The sequence below is a fragment of the Hemiscyllium ocellatum genome, chromosome 21, assembly GCF_020745735.1.
Source record: "Hemiscyllium ocellatum isolate sHemOce1 chromosome 21, sHemOce1.pat.X.cur, whole genome shotgun sequence".
NCBI lineage: Eukaryota > Metazoa > Chordata > Chondrichthyes > Orectolobiformes > Hemiscylliidae > Hemiscyllium > Hemiscyllium ocellatum.
In genome coordinates this window covers 60,317,728-60,341,571 of record NC_083421.1, presented here as the reverse complement: position 1 = coordinate 60,341,571, position 23,844 = coordinate 60,317,728, and the positions used below count along the sequence as shown (strand labels likewise).

Below are 23,844 nucleotides of genomic sequence, written 5' to 3'. Positions count from 1 at the left end.
TGTCCAAACAGCAAAATAATGCCATAAGACAATGGTAGCTCGTCAGATATTAATCACAGAATTTCTTCTGTGCAGAAAGAGGCCATTCAGCTCATCATTTCTGCACTGACCTTCAAAAGTCATCCCACCCAGACTGAGCCCCCTAGCTGACCCCTGTATTTATCACAGCTAACCCACCTAGCTTGTACAAACCTGGATAGAATGGGCATTTTAGCATTGCCAATCCACCCTAACCTGCACGTCATTAGACTGAGGGAGGAAACCCACACAGACACATGGAGAATATGCAAACTCCACACAAACAGTGGTTGGATTCGAATCTGGGTCCATGGTGCTGTGAGGCAACAGTGCTAACCACTGAGCCACCCCTTCCTATTAATTATTGGCTGCACTAATTTCTAGGAATATCTAGCAGAATGAACCCTCTTAACATTAATTGCTAATGATCTATTTTACCTAAGGATACATCCCAACATCACAGACAAATTTAGAATGTGCTCCATTATCAGGGTTCAGCAATTTGCACTCCATTAGAAACTCTCACTCATCTGCAGCTTTGCTCGAGCTGACCAGAGGGTGGATACCTACCCCAACAGCCTGCTGAAATAGAAGGGTCAGTTAGTGGTCTCCTCCAAGCTTGGGGGCAGGAAGAGCAAATCCTCACCCTGTGCTTTGTCTTTAGACAGAAACAATTAATTGCAATTAACCAGAGGGTTTAAAGGTGTGGCGCTGGAAAAGCACAGCAGGTCAGGCAGCATCCAAGGAGCAGGGGCATTAACGATTCAGGCATGAGCTCTTCCACCAGGAACGCCAGAAACTTCAACTCTCCTGCTCCCCGGATGCTGCCTGACCTCCTGTGCTTTTCCAGCACCACAATTTTTGCCTCTGACTCTCCAGCATCTGCAGTCTTCATTTTCGCCTGGTTTAACCAGACTGTCAGGCAAGGCCTTTGCCTGACAAGGGAATCAAACCCATGCTGTCCGTGTCAAACCTCATCTCAACCCTGTCTCCCAGCCAAGTGAGCTAACCACGTCACAGCTGGAAAGCAGCAGTAACAGACAGGGTAGGTACTTGTGACTTTAAAATGGAGGTGCCCTCTCTTTGAAACCTTTTAAAACTGGAAACCAAAAATAGACCCAGCAGTGCGACTTCCAGTCTTTAATTAGTTTAAAAAGCTAGTCATAGCTTTGTACTTTTACTCTGTGGCTTTGGAAGGTGTTGTCAAAGGAGCAGTGGTGAGTTGTTACAGTGTATCTTGTATGTAGCATACACAGATACCATTGTGTACCAAGGCGTCCATGTTGAAGGTGGTAAATGGGCTGTCATTCAAGTTGGCCACTTTGTCTGCATGGAGTTGTGTTCTTCACTATTGAAGTTATATGGGTTCAAGCGAGGAAGGGGGGGAGCAGCGTGCTCAGGTATTCCATCACTGTCCAGTCTTGTGCCTTGTCGATGGTGAATGAGAGACAGCAGGTGAGTTAATCATCACAGGTTTCCCAGCCTTTGACTTGTTTCTCTGGCCACAGAGTTTACAGTGTCCAAGAGAATGATCCCAGGAATGAAAGGTGTACTCTGGGAATATACTCAATGGTGTTTAGAAGAATATGTGGGGGGATCTAATTGAAACTTACAGAATACTGAATGGCCTGGACAATGTTCATGTTGGAAAGATGTTTCCTTTAACAAGAGAAACCAGGACCCAAGCGCACAGACAGAGTAAAAGGAAGACCCTTTAGAACAGAGATGAGGAGAAACCTCTTCAGCTAGACAGTGGTGAATCTCTGGAATTCACTGCCACAGAAGGCAGTGGAGGCCAGGTCATTGAGTATATTTAAGACTGAGACAGATAGGTTCTTTATTGTCAATGGGGATCAAAGGAGACAGGGAGAAAGCAGGAGAATGGGGTTAAAAGAAACTTATCAGCCTTGATTGAATGGCGAAGCAGACTCAATGGGCTGAACGGCCTATTTTCTGCTCATATTTCTCATGGTCTTAAATGGCTGAACCAGTTTTTGTTTCAATAGGACCTGTAGGATGTTGATATTGGTTGGGGGGAGGGGGTTGGAATTCAGTTACGGCAATGTCCATTGAACACTGAGGACAGTGCTGGCATTTGCGTGGCATAAAACATTACCTTCTTATCAGTTATCAGCCCAAGCTTGACTGTTGCCCAGGACGTGCTGAATATCATTGGAATTGAAACGGGTACCGAACATTGTGCAATCCTCAGCAAACACTTCTGATCTTATGATGGATGGAAGGTTATTGATGAAGCAGCTGAAGATAATTGGGCTAAGGACACTACCCTGAAGAACTCCTGCAGAGATACTCTGGAGCTGAGATGACTGATCTCCACCAACCACAACCATCCTCCTTTGTGCTTGGTCTTACTGCACTCCATTATGAAGAAAATGGTGCCCACTGGAATGGTCATGTGGAAGACAAGTATCCATCCAACAAGAGCACAGAAAGGCAGGATAGCAATTAAAAGAGATTTCCACCATTAGTCACTTTACACACTGTAATATGTCAAAGAATTCAAATTAACATGATGTCCAGAATAGGCCGGTGAAGAGGTGAAGGCACTGAAGGCACAAAATGGGAGACCAGAGGAGGGAAAGTTTGGAAGGCTCTCTGCAGCAGCATTGTTTATTTTTGCAAGTAATTTGGCTTTGTTATTCTAACATTCGAAGAAGATCACATTAACTCTAACACAAAAGAAAACAGATTTCTAAAACGTTAAAAACAACAGATCCACAGATGGATTGGGAAAGTTTGTCCTCTTCTCCTTGGAGGAGACGGAGATTTGATCGTGGTGTTCAAAATCACCAGAGGTCTGGACAAAGTGGATACAGTGAAACTGTCCGCATTGGCAGCAGAATTCAGAGTCAGACCCTTGATGTATCAAAAAAAAGTAAGGGAATAGTTTTAAAACATCAGTAATTACAATTTGGAGCTGCCAGACAAAGTGTTGGAGGCTGGTACAACATTTAAAAGGCATCTGGATGGGTATATGAATAGGAAGGGTTTAGGAGGTTATGGGCCAAATGCTGGCAAATGGGACCGGATTAATTTAGGATATCTGGTCAACATCAACGAGTTGTACCAAAGGGTCTGTTTCCGTGCTGTACAAATGTATGACTCTAAGAGGTCCCTCCATTGATTTGCCTGGATATAACCAAACTACTTGGGAGATTCATCAAAAGAATACGTCAAAAAAAACAGATATTCCAGAGCTGAGTCAATGAGGGCACCCATCTGTTAATCACACACCCATCCTTATGTCTAGCCTGTGAGATTCACAGATTGATATGATTGGTCTGCTTAATATTAATTACACTATTGACAGAGTAAGTATTTGAACCAGTTTTTAGTGTCAATTTATCATTATCTCTTTATTCTCTACCCCAAAAAAGCACAAGACACTCTTGGCCTTTATTCTTAAAATTTCGTTTACTCACCCGCAATCTCACTTCCAGGGAACTGCAGATTCATTTTATAAATCGGATGAACTCTTGATCAAGTCAAACTGAAAGGTGCCGGAGTTGGAGGGTGGGAGAGAGATAGGGCAGAGTTATGTATCCTAAACTCAAGTGGGTTTGGGGAGCGGAGGGGAGATTCAAAGCTCCCTCTATATTAGAGCAGGTGGACTATTCAGTTTCACAGCTGACTTCCAGAGAAGTGGCAAAGATCATATCATAAAGTAGCATGGGGGTGAAGGTCAGGCATAGCAATAATGGCATGCCCGTAAAGGATGGTCCAAGCATCTCCTTGGAAACCTGCTTCTATTTCCTGTACCAACATGGCAGGTGGTATCCTTCTCACATCTCATGACCACTTTTTTCTGTTCATGGAATGTTGGCATTACTGGCTAGGTCAACATTTACTATTCATCCTTAATGTCCAGACCCTATTGCTGTGGGTCTGGAGTCACATGTAGGCCAGACCAGGTAAGGATGGCAGCTTCCTTCCCTAAAGGACATTAGGGAACCAGATGGGATTTTCTGACAATCACATGGATGTGTGGTCATCATTAGACTCTTAATTCCAGGTTTTTGCTGAGTTCAAATTCCACCATCTGCCATGGTGGGTTTCGAGCCCAGATCCCCAGAATATTATCTACCTCTCTGGATTAACAATCCGGTGATAATACCACTCCACCTGCCTCAAGGCTCTGATAGCCGAAAGCTGCTCAATTGAATTCCTAGGCTTAGACAGAGTACATATGTCACTGGCCTATGTACAGCGGTGCAGCAGTGTATATCTGTCCATACAATAACTGCATCAATTTGCCAATGCTCCTGTGACAGCATCTCCAAAACCCTTCATCATGTCATAGGTGCAGCCCCATCTGCAAGGCATCCTCACTTGGTGTCACTGACTTGAAGTATCACTGCTCCTTCACTGTTGCTGGGTCCACTGGAGGACTTGCACGTAGAAAGCTAGACTTATAATTTGCATGTGCTATTGGAATGTACCCATTGCAAATGAGCCTGGAGTTTTCACCTGATTTCTACCCATCATAACAGCTCCATCAGGACAAAATCACATCAAGTACTGCTAAAAGATCACAGATTTTAAAACCTGAGTCACACCCGGTAGTGGTATTTTAACTGCGTTAAATTGTGAGCAGGTGCTGACCATTAACTTGTGCCCCATATAAGGGCTCTTGTGGTGCAGTTTTATTGTCACTACCTCTGAACTAGGAGATCCAGCTTCACATCCCACGTTCTCCAGAGGTATGTAATGACGTCTCTGACCAGGATGAACATACGTTAAAAATGCTCGTGCCATATAAGAAAGAACAGAACTAAACTTGTCAGCTGGGCTCAAAGGTACATGTTTGCAATGCATAACACTGTAAATAAATGCTTGTGGAAATTGATTCTAATTCTATCCTTTAATGCCCAGCTTTATGGAGTCCAAGTGGGGTCCTGAAACTAGGTTAAGCCTGCATCCCCACAATCATTTAAGCTTGTTCAATTGAATCAATCCTCACCTTAAAGTAGATGGTCTCCCTACACTGCAAAGACCTGCTTCAGATTATAGCACTTGTTTGGAATGAGCTTCCCACTTGCACAGCCTCCATGGTCACATCAATCTGGCATGACTCACCAGACCAGGAGTCTCGTTTTCTGAGAAGGATGTTCTTACTCTGAAGGGAGGACAGCAAAGGTTCACCAGGCTGATTCCTGGGACAGTGGAACTGATGTAGGAGGAGAGATTGACAAGGTTAGGATAGGTTTCACTGGAGTTCATGGGGGGCGGGGGGAGGGGAGTGGATCTCAGAGACTTATAAAATTCTAACAGGACCAGATAGGGTAGATGCAGGGAGGATGTACCCAATGGTGGGTGTGTCCAGAACCAACGGGTTACAACCTGAGGATTTAGGGTGGACCATTTAGGACGGAGATGAGGACGCATTTGTTCACCTAAAGAGCAGTGAGCCTGTGGAATTCATTACGACAGGAAGTAGTTGATGCCAAAACATTGAACGTATTCAAGAGGCAGCTAGATATAGCACTTGGGGCGAATGGGATCAAAGGTTGTTGGGAGAAAGCAGGATTAAGCTATTCGCTTGGACGATTAGCCATGATCATGATGAATGGTGGAGCAGGTCTCCTCCTGCTCCTATCTTCTATGTTTCAATGCATGGCACAAGGAAACCCTGCAGAAATCACCAAAAAGTTGCAAAAGCATGAGCTAGTCTCTGCGTGCTTTCTTCCCCAGTGGACAATGCCTGTCAGTTTGTTATCACCACCAAGTTGACTCCATCCTTTTGTGGAGACAGTGAGGCCTGCAAATGCTGGAGGTCACAGTAGAGAGTGTGCTGCTGGAAAAGCACAACAGGTCAGGTAGCATCTGAGGAGCAGGAAAATCAATGTTTTGGGCTGGAGCCCTTCATCAGTAAGGGCTCCGGCCCAAAACGTCAATCTTACTGCTCCTCGGATGTTGCCTGACCTGCTGTACTTTTCCAGCAACACACTCTCAACTCCATTCCTTTGTGCCCAAGTTACATTTGCAATGTGACTGTTCTGGAGCACAAGGTTTTGTGTACCTCCTAGTCCATGGTACGCCTTTATGCACGTGGCACATTAATCAACAATCACATGACAATCCACGACCATATCCCAAATCAGGAGCAGCTTATAGTGGGTTAGAATCACGGTGCAGCAGCCTGCAGCTCTAGCTGCGAGAGTGAGGAGATTCCCCCTCCACATTGTTTCACAAACAAATGTTCGGTGACCATTAGCGTGATTAAGTATTGTTGTATTTTTTGCATAATGCTTGAAACTGTACAAACAATTGCTTGAACAAAGCACAAAGTCTCCCAATGTTTAATTTCCATTCCCTCTCTCCGTAGCTTCAAGCACAGATGTATAACATTTCATTCCTATTATGCAAAAATTCTGATCCATTCATTGGATTCCAAATGCTGGATTCTCATTCTGCCATCAGTCCCATCCAAGAAAAACATTTATTTGCAAATGCAAGTGTGTCTTTTCACAGCTTTGCTGTTGTACTTCATAAGGATGTCTGTTTCTTATTGGGACTCATACTGTTACAAAGACTGCACTGTGCACACTAATGTTTCCTAGCGGCCTATCTCCAGCTCCCGTGGATATGAGCTGCTGATTTTACTTTTGCTTCATTAAAATAGTAAGTCATTCAACCTCACAGTCAATGTCAGCGCATGTGTAGATTGTAATTAACTTGGCGCTATAATAACATCATCTTTCAATACCCAGCATCTTGTCTTAGGATTATACTGTGGGTAATTAACAATAGGCAAACTGCAAAGTGTGATAGTTAGGAATATGCTGGGATCCTCTCCAACTGCCTCCTGATTGGGTATCTCACTCACAAGATGCAGGTTAGAGCAGTCCACCTGCTCAGTGAATCACCCTCCACTGCTGCCGTCTTAACCACCATCCACACTCTCCACCAGGGAGGCTCGGTCGCAGCAGTGTGTACCAGCTACAAGATACATTGCAGCTATCAGCCAAGACCCCATGGACAGCACCTCCAAAACCCATGACTTTAACCACTCGACCCCATCACAAGTCTTCCTCCAAGCCAACATCCTCTGATGTCCAAGACCACATGAAATTACAGAAAGTTGTGAAACCAGTCCACCCCAGTCCATCACAAAAACCAGCCTCCCATCCATTGTCTCCGCCTATACTTCTCATTGCCTCAGGAAAGCAGCCATCATTAAAGATCCCTCCCAGCCCGGTTATACTCTCTTACATCCTCTTCCGTCAGGCAGAAGATATGAAAGTTTGAAAACACGTATCGACAGATTCAAGAACAGCTTCTTCCCTGCTGTTATCGTACTTGTGAACAGATCTCTGATATATTCAAACTGATCTTTCTCTGCCCCTTCTCTGTAGCTGTAACACTGTATTCTGCATTCTGCTCTATTACCCTGATGTACTTATGTAAGGTATGATTTTTCTGGCTAGCACACCCAACAATACCTTTCACTATATCACACTACATATGATAATAATAAATCAAATCAAATCAACATTGCTGCTCTTTCTTAATCAATGGGTCATTCCCACACTTTCAAATACCAGTGGGGGTTTTACCCACACTACATGGATTTCAGCAGTTCCAGAAGGTGGCTCGCCACTATTTTCTCAAGGGACAATTAGGAATGGGCAACTGTAGGCATTAACGTCCACAGCCTGTAAAATAACTTAAAAATTATGAAGACAGGTTGAAATGGTTGGATCTTTACTCATTTAACTTTAGAGGAATTAGAGATAATCTGATTGATGGTCTGATTGGATTCCACAGTGAGTAAATTTAAGGAGGAGTTAGACAGATTTTTAATTGGCAATGGGTTGAAGGCAGAAGGCAGGAAAATGGGGGTGAGGAGCATATAGGCCAGGATCGAATGGTGGATGAGACTCAATGGGCCAAATGGCCTAATTTTGATTCTACATCTTATGAACTTTATGAACAAAGGGGACAGGATGGATGCTGAGAGTTTGTTTCCTCTTCTAAGAGAGATTAGAACCAGGGAGCACAGTCTTATGATAAGAGGCTCATCTTTAAGATGACAATAGGAAGAAATGCTTTTCCATCAGAAGGTGGTAGAACCATGGAATTCTCTTCCCGAGAAAACAATGGAGATTGGGTCATTTAATTTATTCAAGGCTGTGTTAGACAAACATTTGACTGACAAGGGAGATATAGATAAGAAAATAGAGCTGGGATTAAAACCATGATCTTATTGAATGGTGCAGCATTCTGAAGAAGCCAAATGGCCCATTCCTGGACCTAAGTCACACATTTTACACTCTTCTTTCAATGCATCATCAATTTGAAAATAAATAAATTACAAATGCTGTGCAGTTGGATACTGCACAATAAACTCTCCCTTTCCTCCTTTACTTCTCAAAGTCTTCTACAAATTTTGTTTCAATTTGATTTAAATCTAGCATTTCAGATCAAACAGCTGAGAAAAATGGAGAAAATCTTTACCGGCCTACCCATCTTGCCCCTCTTCCCTGCTTCTCCTGGTATTCCCTGTCAAATTAAGGAAGAAAAGATACACATTAGACCATTGCAAAGTAGTAAAGCTTATTCAGCATAACTTGAAAATGTAAAAAGCTTATTATCACATGGTTACAAAGTGTCATAGACAGGCATCTGCCTTCATTTTTCTCTGGATAGATCTGACAGCATTGCAGGACATCACAGGCAGAGTGCGCTCTATGATCAGATTCTTAGATTAGATTTTCCAACAACCTGTAGCATTGACTATTTTCGAAACAGATATTAAAAATCTACTATTGTCCCAACCAAAAGCTGCAAATCATGTTTAGTAACAACTTCAGTTGTCTTTAGTGCAATGAAACATCTCAACTTATGTCTTCACATCAATCCAAAACAAGTTATGACACTATGCCACAGAAGGAGCGATAATGTTAGTTTTAACAAGTTTCTAAATGGAGGATTGTAAGTTAAAGAGGCAAACGTTGCAGGGTGACAGAAGGCTCGGTCACCAATAGTTGAACAGCTAAAACTGGAAATCTCACGTGATGGAATGCTGATATCTTGGGAAACGTTCTTTAAATGAAATGCACTGCAAAATATGTGCAAATTCATTACAACAATTGCATCAGAATAATCTGCAAAAGATGCAGCACTGAAGATAGTAATGACAGCTCAATTTGGGCTCTTGTTGCACAGTGGCAGTGTCCGTTCCTCTGCACCTGAAGGCTCCAGGTTCAAAACTCACCAGCCCCAGAGGTGTGCAGTAATACTTCTGAATAAGTTGATTAGTAAACTACCAACAGCAGGTTGCTCTACAGTGCAACAGCACAGACACTAATATTAACCCAAACCCATCACAGTCTGTGAAGTGTATAGGACATTATCACCACAGTCATAACGTATTGATGATGAGTTAAGTAACAAACATATGCTTCAATGAGAAACGTCATTTTAAACCATGAGAACTGGATAAAATATGATTATACCATGTCTGTAATAACACCAGTAAAATGTTGGTATCATATTTAAGAACCTTTCACTGATCCAAAAGAATTTCTTAATTTATCTTTCCAGCATCCTAGAATGTCAAATGTAACAGTCGCCAGATGTACACTCCTTAAGAGCAATAAAGACGAGTTATGCTTCCACAAGGACAAGAACTTGGAAGCTGCCCAAACTGTGCTGTCTCGTTGATCCCCTTGGTACACCAATTCACAACATCCTTCACTGACGTGCATGCTTGTACAACTGTAAACTGTCTCTTGAAGTGAAGTAAAACTTTGAAATCAGTTGCATGTTTTTAAATCAGTTACAGATTAAGTGCTTGTGGGAAGAGGAGGAGACCATTCAGCCCACATTCAAGCTACTGTTCCGCACTATTATAGAGCCATACAGTACTGAAACAGACCCTTTGATCCAACCAGTCCATGCCAACCATAATCCCAAACTAAACTAGTCCCACCTCCTGCTCCTGGCCTATATCCCTCCAAACCTTTCAAATTCATGTACTTATCCAAACTTTTCAATGTTGCAACAGTGCCCACATCTACCACTTTCTCAGGAAGATCATTTCACAGGCAAACTACTCCCTGTGTAAAAAATTGCCCTGCATGTCTTTTTTTAAATCTCTCTCCTCTCACCTTGAAAATATGCCCCCAATCTTGAAATCTCTCCCCACTAGGGAAAAGACACCTGCCAGTTGCTATACCCCTAATGATTTTATAAATCTCTATAAAGATTTATACCCCTCAACCTCCTACACTCCAGTGAAAAATGTCCCTGCCTAACCAGCCTTTCTTTATACTGAAACCTTCCATATCCAGCAACATCCTGGTAAATCTCTTCTGAACCCTCTCCACCTTAAAAATATCCTTCCAATAACAGGGTGATCAGAACTGGACACAGTACTCCAGGAGAGCCCTCATCAATGTCCTGTACAACCTTAGACTTCCCAACTCCTAAACTTAAAGGACTGAGCAATGAAGACAAACATGCTCAATGCCTTTTTATTCACATCGATGATTTGGATGATTTGGACTCTGGAATCAAAAGTAAAATTTCTAATATTGCAGTTATTATTAGTGGGGATTATCAATACTGAGGTGGACTGCAGTAATTTACTGGAGGATATTGTTAAGCTTTCAGATTAGGCAAATAATTGGCAAATAAAATTCCAAACATATAAATCGAAGATAGTGTATCTTGGCAGGAAATAAATGACAGGCACTTGTTACTTGGAAGTTCTGGCTTCAGATAGTGTACAGGAAGCTCACAGTACAAATATATTGATTCACCAAAGACTATATCACAGATTAACGACCATTGCATTTTTTATTTTTTCTCGAGGAACAGAACTGAAAAGAGGAGAAGTTGAGCTAAACTTGCATCAAACACCTTGGTTAGACTTCACATAGAGTACTACATACAGTTCTGGTTCCCATAAATATAAAACAGACTATGAGACACTACAGGGGAGGATGTGGAGCTGATTTTGAAGGATGATATCAGATATGTGTGGGCTTCCAAATCAGGAAAGGATTGACAGGTTAGTACTCATCTCAGCAAAGAAAGTTGATAGGGTGACCTATTTAAAGTGATCTAAGGTTCTGATTGAGTGGACACAGAGAGAATATTTCCCCTTGAGAGGAAGGGAATAATGACAAGCGTGAGTATTAGATAATCAAGAAATCCAGTACTGAAATCAGATGAAACTTCTTCATCCAGAGAGTGGTGAGGTGTGGATGAGAATCTGCTATCACTGAATGAATGAATGAATAAATGAATGAATGACTTTTTTTGTCACGTATATCGAGGAAGATTCAGTGAGAAGTGTTTTGTCTGTGAGTGGCTGCAGTCAATTTTGAAAATACAGTTAAAGGGAAGCTAAGCAGGTAGGTGAGGGAGAGGGGAATTTAGGGGTAGGGTGGCAAATTTGGGTAAGGAGACAGAATCAGGCTCAAGTGATGCATAAACACCAGATGGACTGGTTGGGCCAAATGACCTGCTTCAGGACCATAGGTCTTACTTGTTCTGATATATAGCCTGTCTTCCAAGCAGCAGCACGTATATTTCACTCTTCTGGGGACATGGCTTGTTTGCCTGAGTTGGGTAATGCAAACAACTTCCAGCTCAGTTGCTGGAGACAACTTTACTGGGGAAGAATTAAGTGATGCTTTTTGAAGGAAAGAAGGATCTTGCTGTTCGCCGTCTCTGTCCTAACTAAATCCACCTGATCCATTAAGTAACCAGCTAGTGAGAGGCATAAAGAGGTCTGTCCCAGGTTGTCCTTGCTTTCTCGATGGGATGCTGGCTCCAAACAGTGTATCAAAATATTATCAAGCAAATGTGAAGGAATCAATGGATCTCCTGCTGAGGTCTCTAGGGAATGTGTGCACATCTATGCCCAAATGGAATCATAAGGAACCTCAGAGAACAAAGATGTTGATGTAGGAGAAGGACAATAAAGTGTGGAGAGATTTAAGATGGGGGAAAGGGTGCCTGCTGGTAACCATACTTCAAGACTCTTGGCTGAGGGGAGGGATGGGGTTAGAGGGTGGTGGTGGGACTACTGCCCTTGCTGGTTAGGGTATGTAGGGGCTGATTTCTGTTCTCTGGATCTCAAGGGGTAGATCAGGGGAGGGCTTATTCCATAGATGGTACTGGATCATCGATTCAGGGAACCTGGAACTTTCAGGAACTTGGAGGATCAGGAATCTTAGCAATGGGAATTCGGAGATCAGATAGAGGCCGGGAAAGGGAATTTCTCGAGAGGCATTCCAGCATTGGCTGAGGTGATGTGTGGGGACAGGAGCGACACTTTCCCCCTTCAACTAGCACCTCACTCTGAGATATAATAACTTAACTTTCTTGTTGTTGCCATTCTGTACTTATGTTAAGATAAACATGGTGGAGGTGGCAGGCATTAGGACCCAGATGGACAAGGCCTAAAGCCTGCTCTAATCCTTGATTAAGGACATCTCTTTGTGCTCACTCAATACAGTGAGTAACACACCATGACTGACCATCAGGCAGCAAGCAAAGCCAACTCCAATGTTGATAAGTCTGATCCAAATGATGTATCTGGGAGTTTTAAGTGAGCAAGTGGAGGCCCTAGTTGCTACTCTACCCGCTTTCAAAATGTTAGTTCTTCACCTCAAGAGGAGAGGTCCAACCAGCAAGTGCCCAGCTCCTTACAAATCAAGATCAGGAATTCCTCAACCAGGAAACAGGGGTGGTCAGGTAGAATTATAAAAATGGAGGCAGGTGAGTGACGCAGGTGAGTGACACAACTCCCCCAATGACCATTAGGAACAACACGCATGCTCACAAAAGATTCCAAAGAGGCAAGGGGAGCCTCCCAGGCTCAGCCTCCCACTCGCTGTCTGAGGCATGAGGGTGACTGGGGTCCGTGGAACTAAAGTAGCCAAAATATGGGCGAATCTCTTAAAATTCAGGACAAATGGTCACCCCATCCTGGAAAGCGTAGGCCTCACTTGTCACAGACCTCCTCCCTTTTCTGATGTTTGGATCCTTGCTGTCAGGAGACTGTGTTTATCATCTACATCTCACAATTTTCCACCCTGTCTGGAATGGGATTTAATGGAGGCCTAAGGATTAATACACCAAGCCTCGTCTTGTAACTCAGACCAGTACTCACTCACCAAAACCCTCCTGGAACACTAATCCCAGTTTTTAATTGAGCAACAATTTCCATGGAAGAATTACAGAATCCCTATAGTGTGAAAAGAGGTCAATTAGCCCAATGAATCTACACCAAAGAGCATCCCACCGAGACCTACACCACCAACCCCCAACCTATCCCTGTAACTCTGCATTCCCCATGTTTGACTCACCTAGTCTACACATCCGTGAACACTATGGGCAATTTAGCTTGGCAATCTACCTAACCTGCACATCTTTCGATTGTGGGAGGAAACTGGAGCATCCAGAGGAAACCCACGCAAACACAGGAGAGCATGCAAACTCCACAAATGACCCAAGGACTGGAATCGAACCCTGGTTCCTGGTACTGTGAGGCAGCAGTGCTGTTCAATGTGCCACCATATAGTCCCAGTTCTGTAGCTCTGTGTATTACATCTTAAAAACCTCTATTAGTGTCTAAGCTATATTGAAGAGGAATCAACATGCATCATCGCTTATACAAGGTGCAGTCATGTGTGTGGTTATCCCACATCCACATTTTAACTTTTGTTAAAGGCCCCCAGTTCAGTTAGAGGTGGTTCAGAAGACATAAATTAAGTTGATAAAAATGTGCTGACATCTCATTTGCATTTCTTCAATAGAGATTAATGTATTAATGAGATGCAAATTTTCTTCTTTAAAGTCCAGACAAAAAAAGATAAGGATTGGGATTTTTTTAAAACACTGAATTGAAAGCTGAGCAACTAACATTATACAATTTATACTTATCCCATAAATGTGGCTGTTGAAACATTTACAACTTAAGGAAAATGAGAGCAATATGTCTAAAACGTTGCTTCAATGTATTTTATTAGCAGATGCATTTTTTAATACACATGGATCGTTTCACAGCAGTAAATTGATAAAAAAAAATGCAGGGGATGAATTTTAGTTTCTGAGTGGATGCAGCCCAGAGAGAAATCGGAAAAACTTGGAAATGATGGAAATGCTCTGGAATTGTCTTGCACGAATCACAGGTTAATGTGCAGGTACAGCAAGTAATCAGGAAAGCTAATAAAACCTTTTGCTCAATTATGAGGGGGATTGAATGCAAGAGTTATGTCTCTGATCACCGTCTGATCACCGTATTTACTGAGGGATAGCTCAGAGAATACCTAAAATGAAGAAAGGCTCGTCAGGCTAGGCTTGTATCGTCAGGCGTTAAGAAGAGTTACAGGTGACTTAGTTGAAACATATAAGACCCGAAGAAGATCTGACCAGATGGATATGGAAAAATGTTTCCTCTTATGGGAGAATCTCATTTAAAATAAAGGGCTGGCCTTTTTTTTATTCATTTGTGGAACATGGGTGTTGGTGGCGGAGTCTGCATTTATTGGCCGTCCCTAGTTGCCCCTTGAGAAGATGGGGGTGAGCTGCCTTCTTGAACCGCTGTAGTCCATCTGCTGTGGGTTGACCCATAATGCCCTCAGGGAAGCAGTTCTAGAATTTTGACCCAGCAACAGTGAAGGAACAGTGATATATTTCCAAGTCAGGATGATGAGTGGCTTGGAGGGGAACTTGAAGGTAGTGGTGTTCCCATGTATCTGTTGCCCTTGCCCTTCTAGATGGAAGTGGGAGTGAGTTTAGAACGTGCTGTTTGAGGATCGCTGGTAAATTTCTGCAGTGCATCTTGGAGGTCATACACACTGCTGCTACTGAGCGCCCGTGCTGGAGGGAGTAAATGCTTGTGGATGTGGTCTAAATCAAATGGGTTGCATTGTCATAGAATCATAGAGATGTACAGCATGGAAACAGACCTTTCGGTCCAACCTGTCCATGCCAACCAGATATCTCAACCCAATCTAGTTCCACCTGCCAGCAACCGGCCCATATCCCTCCAAACTCTTCCTATTCACATATCTATCCAAATGCCTCTTAAATGTTGCAATTGTACCAGCCTCCACCACTTCCTCTGGCAGCTCATTCCATACACATATCACCCTCTGTGTGAAAACATTGCTCCGTAGGTCTCTTTATTATCTTTTCCCTCTCCCCCTAAACCTATACCCTCTGGTTCTGGGCTCCCCCACCCCAGGGAAAAGATTTTGCCTAGTTACCCTATCCATGCTCCTCATAATTTTGTAAACCTCTAAGGTCACGCCTCAGCCTCCGACGCTCCAGGGGAAACAACCTCAGCCTGTTCATCCTCTCCTATAGCTCAAATCCTCCAACCATGGCAACATCCTTGTAAATCTTTTCTGAACCCTTTCAAGTTTCACAACATCTTTCCGATGGGAAGGTGACCAGAATTGCACGCAATATTCCAACAGTCGCCTAACCAATGTCCTGTACAGCCGCAACATGACCTCCCAACTCCTGTACTCAATACTCTGATCAATAAAGGAAAGCATACCAAACACCTTCTTTACTATCCTACTTAGCTGTGACTCCACTTTCAAGGAGCAATGAACCTGCACTCCAAGGTCTCTTTGTTCAGCAACACTCCCTAGGACCTTACCGTTAAGTCCAGCTAAGATTTGCTTTCCCAAAATGCATGGTGTCAAGCTTCTTGAGTGTTGTTGGAGGTCTAGGCAAGTGGGTGGTATTCCATCCCACTCCTGATGATAGAAGGCTTTGGGGAGTCAGGAGATGTGCTACTTGTGCAGGATTCCTAGCCTCTGACCTGCTCTCCTAGTCACTGCGTTTATGTGGTGAGTCCAACTGAGTTTCTGGTCAATGGTAATTGATAATGGAGGATTCAGCGATGGTAACACCATTGAATGTCAAGGGATGGTAGTAAGATTGTCTCTTATTGGTGATGGTCATTGCCTGGCATTTGCGTGGCATGAATGTTACTTGTCACTTGTTAGCCCAAGCCTGAATACTGTCCAGATCTTATTGCAATTGGGCACAGAGTGCTTCAGTGTCTGAGGAATTGTGAATGGTGCTGAACATTCTACAGTTATCGGCGAAAGAGATCATAGGACAGAGATAAAGAAAAAATATTATCTCAGAGGGCACGGTTTTGAATTTGTTTTATTCATTCACAGTATGAGGGCATCACTGGCCAGGCCAGCATTTATTGCCCGTCCCTAATTGCCCAAGGAGCAGTTAAAAGTCATCTACTTTGCTACGGGTCTGGAGTCACATGTAGATTAGATGGTGTTGGGATGGCAGCTTGCTTCCCTGAAGGGGTTTTATGAACCAGATGGGTTTTTCCAACAATCAACAATGGATTCACAGTCATCAGAGGGGAAAGATTTAAAAGGAACCTGAGGGATAACTTTTTCACGCAGAGGGTGGTGTGTGTATGTAATGAGCTGCCAGAGGAAGCGGTGGAGGCTGGTATAATTACAACAGTTAAAAGGCATCAGGGTGGATATATGGAGAGGATTTAGAATGATATGGGCCAAATGCTGGATAGTTTAGGATAATTAGTTGGCATGGACAAGTTGGACCAAAGGGTCAGTTCCTGTGTTGTACAATTCTTTGACTCTTAATCCTAGATTTTTATTGAATTCAAATTCCACCATCTGTCATGATGGGATTTCAACCGAGGTCCCCAGAAAACCAGGCCATCACTTCCTTCACCCCCCGCCCCCCCTTTGAAACAAGGATGAGAATGTTAAACTGGAAACACTGCTTCATGGGAGCCAGTGGCAAACAGCAAGCAGAGCTAATAGAGGAGTGGACTCGATGTGCATCAAGAGAACAGCTTTGGATGACCTCAAGATTACGGAGTGCAACCTGGGGTGTGTGGGAGCATTGAGCTTTGGAAGCAACATGGCATTAATGTGGCGGTGTAACGAGGGCTGATTCAGGCAATGGAAATCCAGGTAGTTCTAGTCATAATCAAATATGAGGAGTCTGAGTTGCTGCCCTTGTTTCCTGGAATTGCCACTGACAGTCAGCAGCAGGGACACAGCAGATACCCGAGTGAGAATCCAAATGATAGGGAAAGGCACGTTGCATGGCTAAAACTGGTCAAAGCAATGGTAGAGCAACCACAGAAATATTACAGGCAGTTTTTTTCTGTGGAAATGTCACGAGAAACATTCAACATTAATGCTGCTTCCTACCAGTTGTCCCTTTCATTTGGAGAACATGAGACAAGTACACTGAAAAAGCGGAGAGAAATAAAGACTTACTTGCTTTCCGTCTGCTCCTGGAAGACCCATTAACCCTCGTGGGCCTATGAAGCCCTGTAGAAAGAGGAGAGAAGTGCTATCAGTTGGTCTTGTGGGATCTCTGGGATGTCAGTGCACTATGTGGCTCCATCCGTGCTGCGAGGTGGTACAAGTGATGAACAAAGCCTTGAGGCAAGTGTATATGCCCATGGACTGCATGGTGCTGGCTTCCACGATGTAGTCCAAGGGCACATACTCTCACTCCAGGGATTGAGCTGGCTCGGGCACACACTGTTGCTAGAAACAAAAGTTACATGAGAGGCCCATCTTGTGCGATTATAGCAGAGCGTGATTAACAGCATTGACACGATACCATACCCACGACATATTCGATCTGGGTCAGATAAAGAGGCATGTTTGAGTGTATCGACTCTTTCTCTCAGGCTGAAGACAAAATATCATGGAATCCATAGAGTGTGGAAGCAGGCCATTCAGCAGGCCATTCAGCAGGCCATTGAGTCTACACCAACCCTCCAAAAATGGTCCCATCCATACCCACCCTGTAACCCTGTATTTCCCACAGCTAAACCACCTAGCCTGCACATCCCTGGACACTATGAGGAAATTTCCCATGACCAATCCACCCTAACCTGCATGTCTTTGGACTGTGGGAGGATCTCATAGCAAGCCCATGCAGACACAGGGAGAATGTGCAATCTCCACACAGAGACACACAGAGGGTGGAATCAAATCTGGGTCTAACCAGTGAGCCACCATGCCTCCCCTAGTGAATAAGCCACAGGTTGTTCTCAAGCCACTCATTTCCAAAACTTCTCCATCCTTTGTAATAACATACAGATATTTTGATAATAAATCTTGCCATAAAATTTTATTTAAATTCCAGCCTTTTCTTTTTCATTTGTGGAGTGTGGAATGTGGATGTTGCTGGCTAAGCCAGCATTTATTGCCCATCCCTAATTACCCAGAGGACAATTAAGAATCATCCACATTGCTGTGGGTCTGGAGTCACGTGTATACCAGAAAGTAAGGACAGCAGATTTCCCTCCTTAAAGGACATTAGTGAAACCAGATGGTTTTTTTGTACAACAATGAACAATAGTTCCAGAGTTGACATTACAATAACCTTTTAATTCTCAGTTTTAAGGATCTTTGAATTTCACCATCTGCCTTGGTGGGATTTGAAACCATGATCTGAGAACAATAGCAATTCATAGATAATAATCCTGCCTAGGTAAATAATCATGAACATTTATCACTGTCACTCCATCCTGATGTCCTGGCTTAAAACCATATAAAAATTAAATAACACTTGAATCTGTGGTTGGTTGCATTCAAAGAAAGGAGATTTAATGGAAGATGTTTAATGTGATGGGGAGATGGGACTTGAGGAGATAGAAAGCAGAGACTTCCAGAGTTTCTCTCTCTTCATGTGGAACAGTAGTGCTGCCACTTCATACAAGAACGGGCTAGCAGGCGAGGGTATCCCTGAGAGCTACCTCAGCCATAAGGAGTTCGGAACCCCACCTCTTACCTTCCCAAAGACAAGCAACAAACCAATGGACTGACATTATTAAGCACCCATTCTAACCAATCGTGCCAAGTGGTTCCTTCTTCCCAGCAATTCAGCATCTCCAACAATGGGATACTGATTTAGGAATACAGGAACAGGAGTAAGCCATTCAGTCCTACCATTCTAGATTAAGACTGGGCAACTCCTCAATGTCACTTTCCCGTACTATTCCCTTGATGCACTGGTTTCCAGAAATGTGCTGCCTGCATGTGCTCAGAAGCTCTCTAGGATAGAGAATTCCAAAGATTTAACCTCCTCCCCTGTAAGCCTCTCCACCTCTCCAAACCACCCCCCCCCCCACCCCCACCTGGAGGGAAAACATTCCTGCTTTTGTCAACCGTAAATGGTCCCAGCCCATTATCCTAAAGTTAAGCCCCAGCTTCTAAAGTCACCATTTAAGGGGAAGTTGGTTAAACACAAAAGGCCCAGAATGGTATGCTGGCAGGGTGAGATGACGGGAACTGGGAGAATACTTATGTGAAACGTTGACACACAGCAGATGGACAAAATGATCTCTTTCTTTGTTGCTTGGACTTTCTAAACGTGAATATTTTGATAGCAGGAGAAACTGACCTTGCTTTTGAGCCCCACAGTGGAACTGAGAAGCTGGTTTTAAATTCATTCATGGGACATAACAGCATAACAGGTACAGTTAGTAAGTTTGCAGATGACACCAAAATTGGAGGTGTAGTGGACAGCGAAGAGGGTTACCTCAGATTACAACAGGATCTGGACCAGATGGGCCAATGGGATGAGAAGTGGAATTTAATTCAGATAAATGCGAAGTGCAGCATTTTGGGAAAGCAAATCTTAGCAGGACTTATACACTTAATGGTAAGGTCCTAGGGAGTGTTGCTGAACAAAGAAATCTTTGAGTGCAGGTTCATAGCTCCTTGAAAATGGAGTCGCAGGTAGATAGGATAGTGAAGAAGGCGTTTGGTATGCTTTCCTTTATTGGTCAGAGTATTAAGTACAGGAGTTAGGAGGTCATGTTGCAGCTGTACAGGAAATTGGTTAGGCCACTGTTGGAATATTGCATGCAATTCTGGTCTCCTTCCTATTGGAAAGATGTTGTGAAACTTGAAAGGGTTAAAAAAAAATTTACAAAGATGTTGCCACGGTTGGAGGATCTGAGCTTCAGGGAGAGGCTGAACAGGCTGAGGCTGTTTTCCCTGGAGCGTCGGAGGCTGAGGGGTGACCTTATAGAGGTTTACAAAATTATGAGGAGCATGGATAGGATAAATAGACAAAATCTTTTCCCTGGGGTCGGGGAGTTCAGAACTAGAGAGCATAGGTTTAGGGTGAGAGGGGGAAGATATAAAAGAGACGTAAGAGGCAACTTTTCTCACAGAGGGTGGTACGTGGATGGAATGAGCTGTCAGAGAATGTGGTGGAGTCTGGTACAATTGTAACATTTAAGAGGCATTTGGATGCGTATATGAATAGGAAGGGTTTGGAGGGATATGGACCAGGTGCTGGGAGGTAGGACTAGTTTGGGTTGGGATATCTGGTCGGCATGGATGGGTTGGACCGAAGGGTCTGTTTCCATGCTGTACATCTCTACGACTCTATGACATGGACATCAGTGACCAGGTCAGCATTTATTGCCCATCCCTCATATCCCTGAAGGGGATTAAGAGTCAACCACATTGCTGTGGGTCTGGTGTCACTGTTTCCTCCTCTAAAGTACATTAGTGAACCAGATAGGTTTTTCCAACAATGGTCATCGTTAAGACTTTTGACTGCAGATTTTCATTAGATTCAAATGACACCATCTGCGTGGCGAGATTCAAACCCAGTTCACCAAACATTACCTGGGTCTCTGGATTAACTATCCATCAATCACATCACTAGGGTCATCACCTCTCCCTTGGGAGGCTGTGGTATGCATGACTGGAATTAATAAGTGAAGCAGATTGGATTTTTAACCACAGCTCATAACGAATGTCAAGTGGACAATGTGTCCATGGTATTGAGTATCAGGAAAACCCAAACGTTGGGGAAAGGCACTCTCGGGAAAGCCTGGTGGTCAAGAGATCTGGAGTATATCCAAATGAAGCTGCAAACTGAAGGAGTCAAGTTACCACGAGCCTTCCAGACAGCCAAGCCATTTGGGAGAGTGGTAGGGAAAACCAGTGAAAAGAAAACAGTGAACATTGAGAAATGACGGCACTGGTCCAAACAGGAGGCCACAATAAGGTATACAGGACAAAATGTAATCAGTCTGGCATTTCCAAGTTTTACTGGGTTTCCCTTCCAGGCACTGGGCCTGTGGGTAGGTCCCGCAGCAGATCATCATTGTTTAGTTACACATGGAGACGAACTCTCACAAAGAATAGTCTCTCTGAGAAGAAAATGTGTGTGTCTGGAGGAGCAAATCCATTTGAAGACCTCTAGTTACACATTTGGGCAGCACAGTGGTTCAGTGGTTAGCACTGCTGCCTCACAGCACCAGGGAACTGGGTTCGATTCCAACCTCGGGTGACTGTCTATGTGGAGTATGCATGTTCTCACTGTGTTTGCGTGGGTTTCCTCCGGGTGCTCTGGTTTCCTCCCACAGCACAAAGCTGTGCAGCTTAGGTGGTCTGGCCACATAAATTGCCCATAGTGTCCAGGGATATGCAGGCTAGGTAGATTAGCCAGGGAAAATGCAGAGATGGGGTGGGTCTGGATGGGACCCTCTTTGGAGGGTCAGTGTCAACTTGATGGGACGAATGGCATGCTTCCATACAAAGATGCCCATGAATTGTTTTCAGGATATTTCTAATTGTGAATTCCTAATTGACTCTTTGTTGGTTTGGCACATCTCCTGTATTAATATTGGGCACTAATGTTAAAAAATTTCATTGGCATTTCAATGCCAATTTTTCTCATGCACTAACCCATTCCTGAAGTGGGCAAATCACCAATGTAACCGTCAACCTGGATGATGTTTAAGTTGAAAAGTTGGTTAAGTCAAGGACAAAGGAGGATATGGAAGCAATTGGAGCCAAGACGGCAGAACATGGGATTATCACGAATGCTGGAAATCTAGAACAAAACCAGAGAGTGCTCGAGAAACTCAGCAGCTCTGGCTGCACCTGTGGAGAGAGAAAGTAAGTTAACTTTTGAGGCTGATACGATTCTGTGGAACTGAGCTGTTCTGAAGGAGAGTCAGACAGGGTTTGATATACTACTCTCGCCAGCTTCCAAAGAGATTTTTTTTTAAAATAAAGCAAAAGAGCAGGTGGTGAAAACATCTGGAGAAAGTGTTTCAGAGGCCTAAAAGTAAGTAAAGAAAGGTCGGAGGAATTTAGGTAAAATAGAAAACATGACCTGGTTCGAGACCAGAGACAATGCTGTAACTGGAGATAAAAAGAGCAGCGAGTTTGGTAGTGTCTGTGGGGCAAGAAACTGACAGTCATACAGCATGGAAACAGACCCTTCAGTCCAATACTCCATGCTGACCATAATCCCATGAGACTAGTCCCACTTGCCTGCACTTGGCAGAGAGAGACAGAGATAGAGAGAGAGAGAGAGAGAGAGACTCACTGGGGCGAAACACATTGCAGGTTTGAAATAATTTCTGCGTAATTCTGCGCAATCATCTCCTAAAAGCAATGTCTCTTGCAACAATATAAACTTCATAACTTTAATAATTTCATGGATTGAAAGAATCTTTCTGGAATAAACTGTTTCTTGAGATGAAATGGACAAGGAGAAACTGTTATAAGGGGATTAAAAGCAACACGCTCATTAACCATCTCTAGGGAGAACAAACTAAAGGAAGATAAACAAGTTGTTTACTGGACGAAAGGAGAAAACACTGCTTGATAATCTGATGCCTTGGCAATTAAGTCATCTGCAGAAGGTATATTTTGAAATAAAGGGTTAATTACAAGAAAAGTTGTGTTTTGTGTACATAGCTAACTCTCAAATGTACTGAGGAACAGGGGAGCTGCTTCTAATAAGGGGGCAAATCACTACCTGTGGTCTCCAGAAATGTAATCAATGTTGGAGATGAAAGAATCTATCGAATCATCAATAAGGTACAGACTTGAAAGAGAGAAACCTGCAAAAGAATTCAACACTAGTACACATAAGGAGCAGAACTCTAAAGGACAACACTACATAATGATCGAACCCTAGGCCCTTCCAGAGACAGACACTGTCTTTGTGAAATCGAGGCCAGATTCCATCATTTGTCGGGTAATAGCCAAGTTGGATTGTGAGGCTTAACTTGCTTATTTGAGGGATCTTATTTTGGTTGCTACATGCAATAAAGTTTAAATCGTTGTTTCAGTACAAATAGTTCTTCTATAACATGATGGTTACATTCTTGTGCAACCCCGCATCATAGAAAAATCACACTTTAGAAACAGTGCTTAAAGTATTGGTGATGTAATGGCGTTCAAACAAACACATGTTTTAAAAATTTATGCTTTAGAAACAGTGTCCCCAATTCATCAATCACGTTACAGTGGATTCGCATTAATGAAATGTGGTTATAACAATGACTTGTATTTGATTGCCAGTGAGATTTCTTAATAAGTAGCTGAATTGAAGGTAACTTGTGGAGATTTTCCCACAATGCTCTTCAATACTTGCAGACACTGTAACATCCTCCTAAGCACTTGTGTCAACAAACTGTGTGGACATGAACATTGTCTTCAGTGCATTCAGCTGCCCAGATTAGCACGACCTTGCACATCCATCTCTCTAAGTCAGCAATCCCAGTCATCCAACACTCATTCTGAAGAGCCTAGCTCTTGACTTGCAAATCAAATCTCAACTGGGCTTTGATGGGAGTAGGTTAGGGACGTGGAACTGTACTCTGAGAGCAGTACCAATTCACTACAGTGTTCCAGAATGGCCAGCTAATTTCAGGAGACCTGCATTTTGAACAGGAATTCGGCACGGAATAAGTATTTGATACTTGCCAAACTAACAACTAGTCAATTAGGAATTCAAAATTGGAAAAATTTCATATACGAC

The 23,844-nt window shown here is 43.3% G+C and overlaps 1 protein-coding gene across 2 annotated transcripts in view; it reads right to left on the bottom strand.

Moving 5' to 3' along the window:
- LOC132825922 (collagen alpha-1(XXVII) chain-like) overlaps positions 1 to 23,844 on the bottom strand; it is a 593,955-nt gene that overhangs the window by 356,213 nt on the left and 213,898 nt on the right. For both annotated transcript variants that reach the window (XM_060841558.1, XM_060841557.1), the window contains exons 11-12: positions 17,301 to 17,354; positions 8,497 to 8,541 (exon numbers count right to left, since the gene is read on the bottom strand). In XM_060841558.1, the coding sequence (XP_060697541.1) occupies positions 8,497 to 8,541; positions 17,301 to 17,354 (99 nt within the window). The remainder of the gene's footprint in view (positions 1 to 8,496; positions 8,542 to 17,300; positions 17,355 to 23,844) is intronic.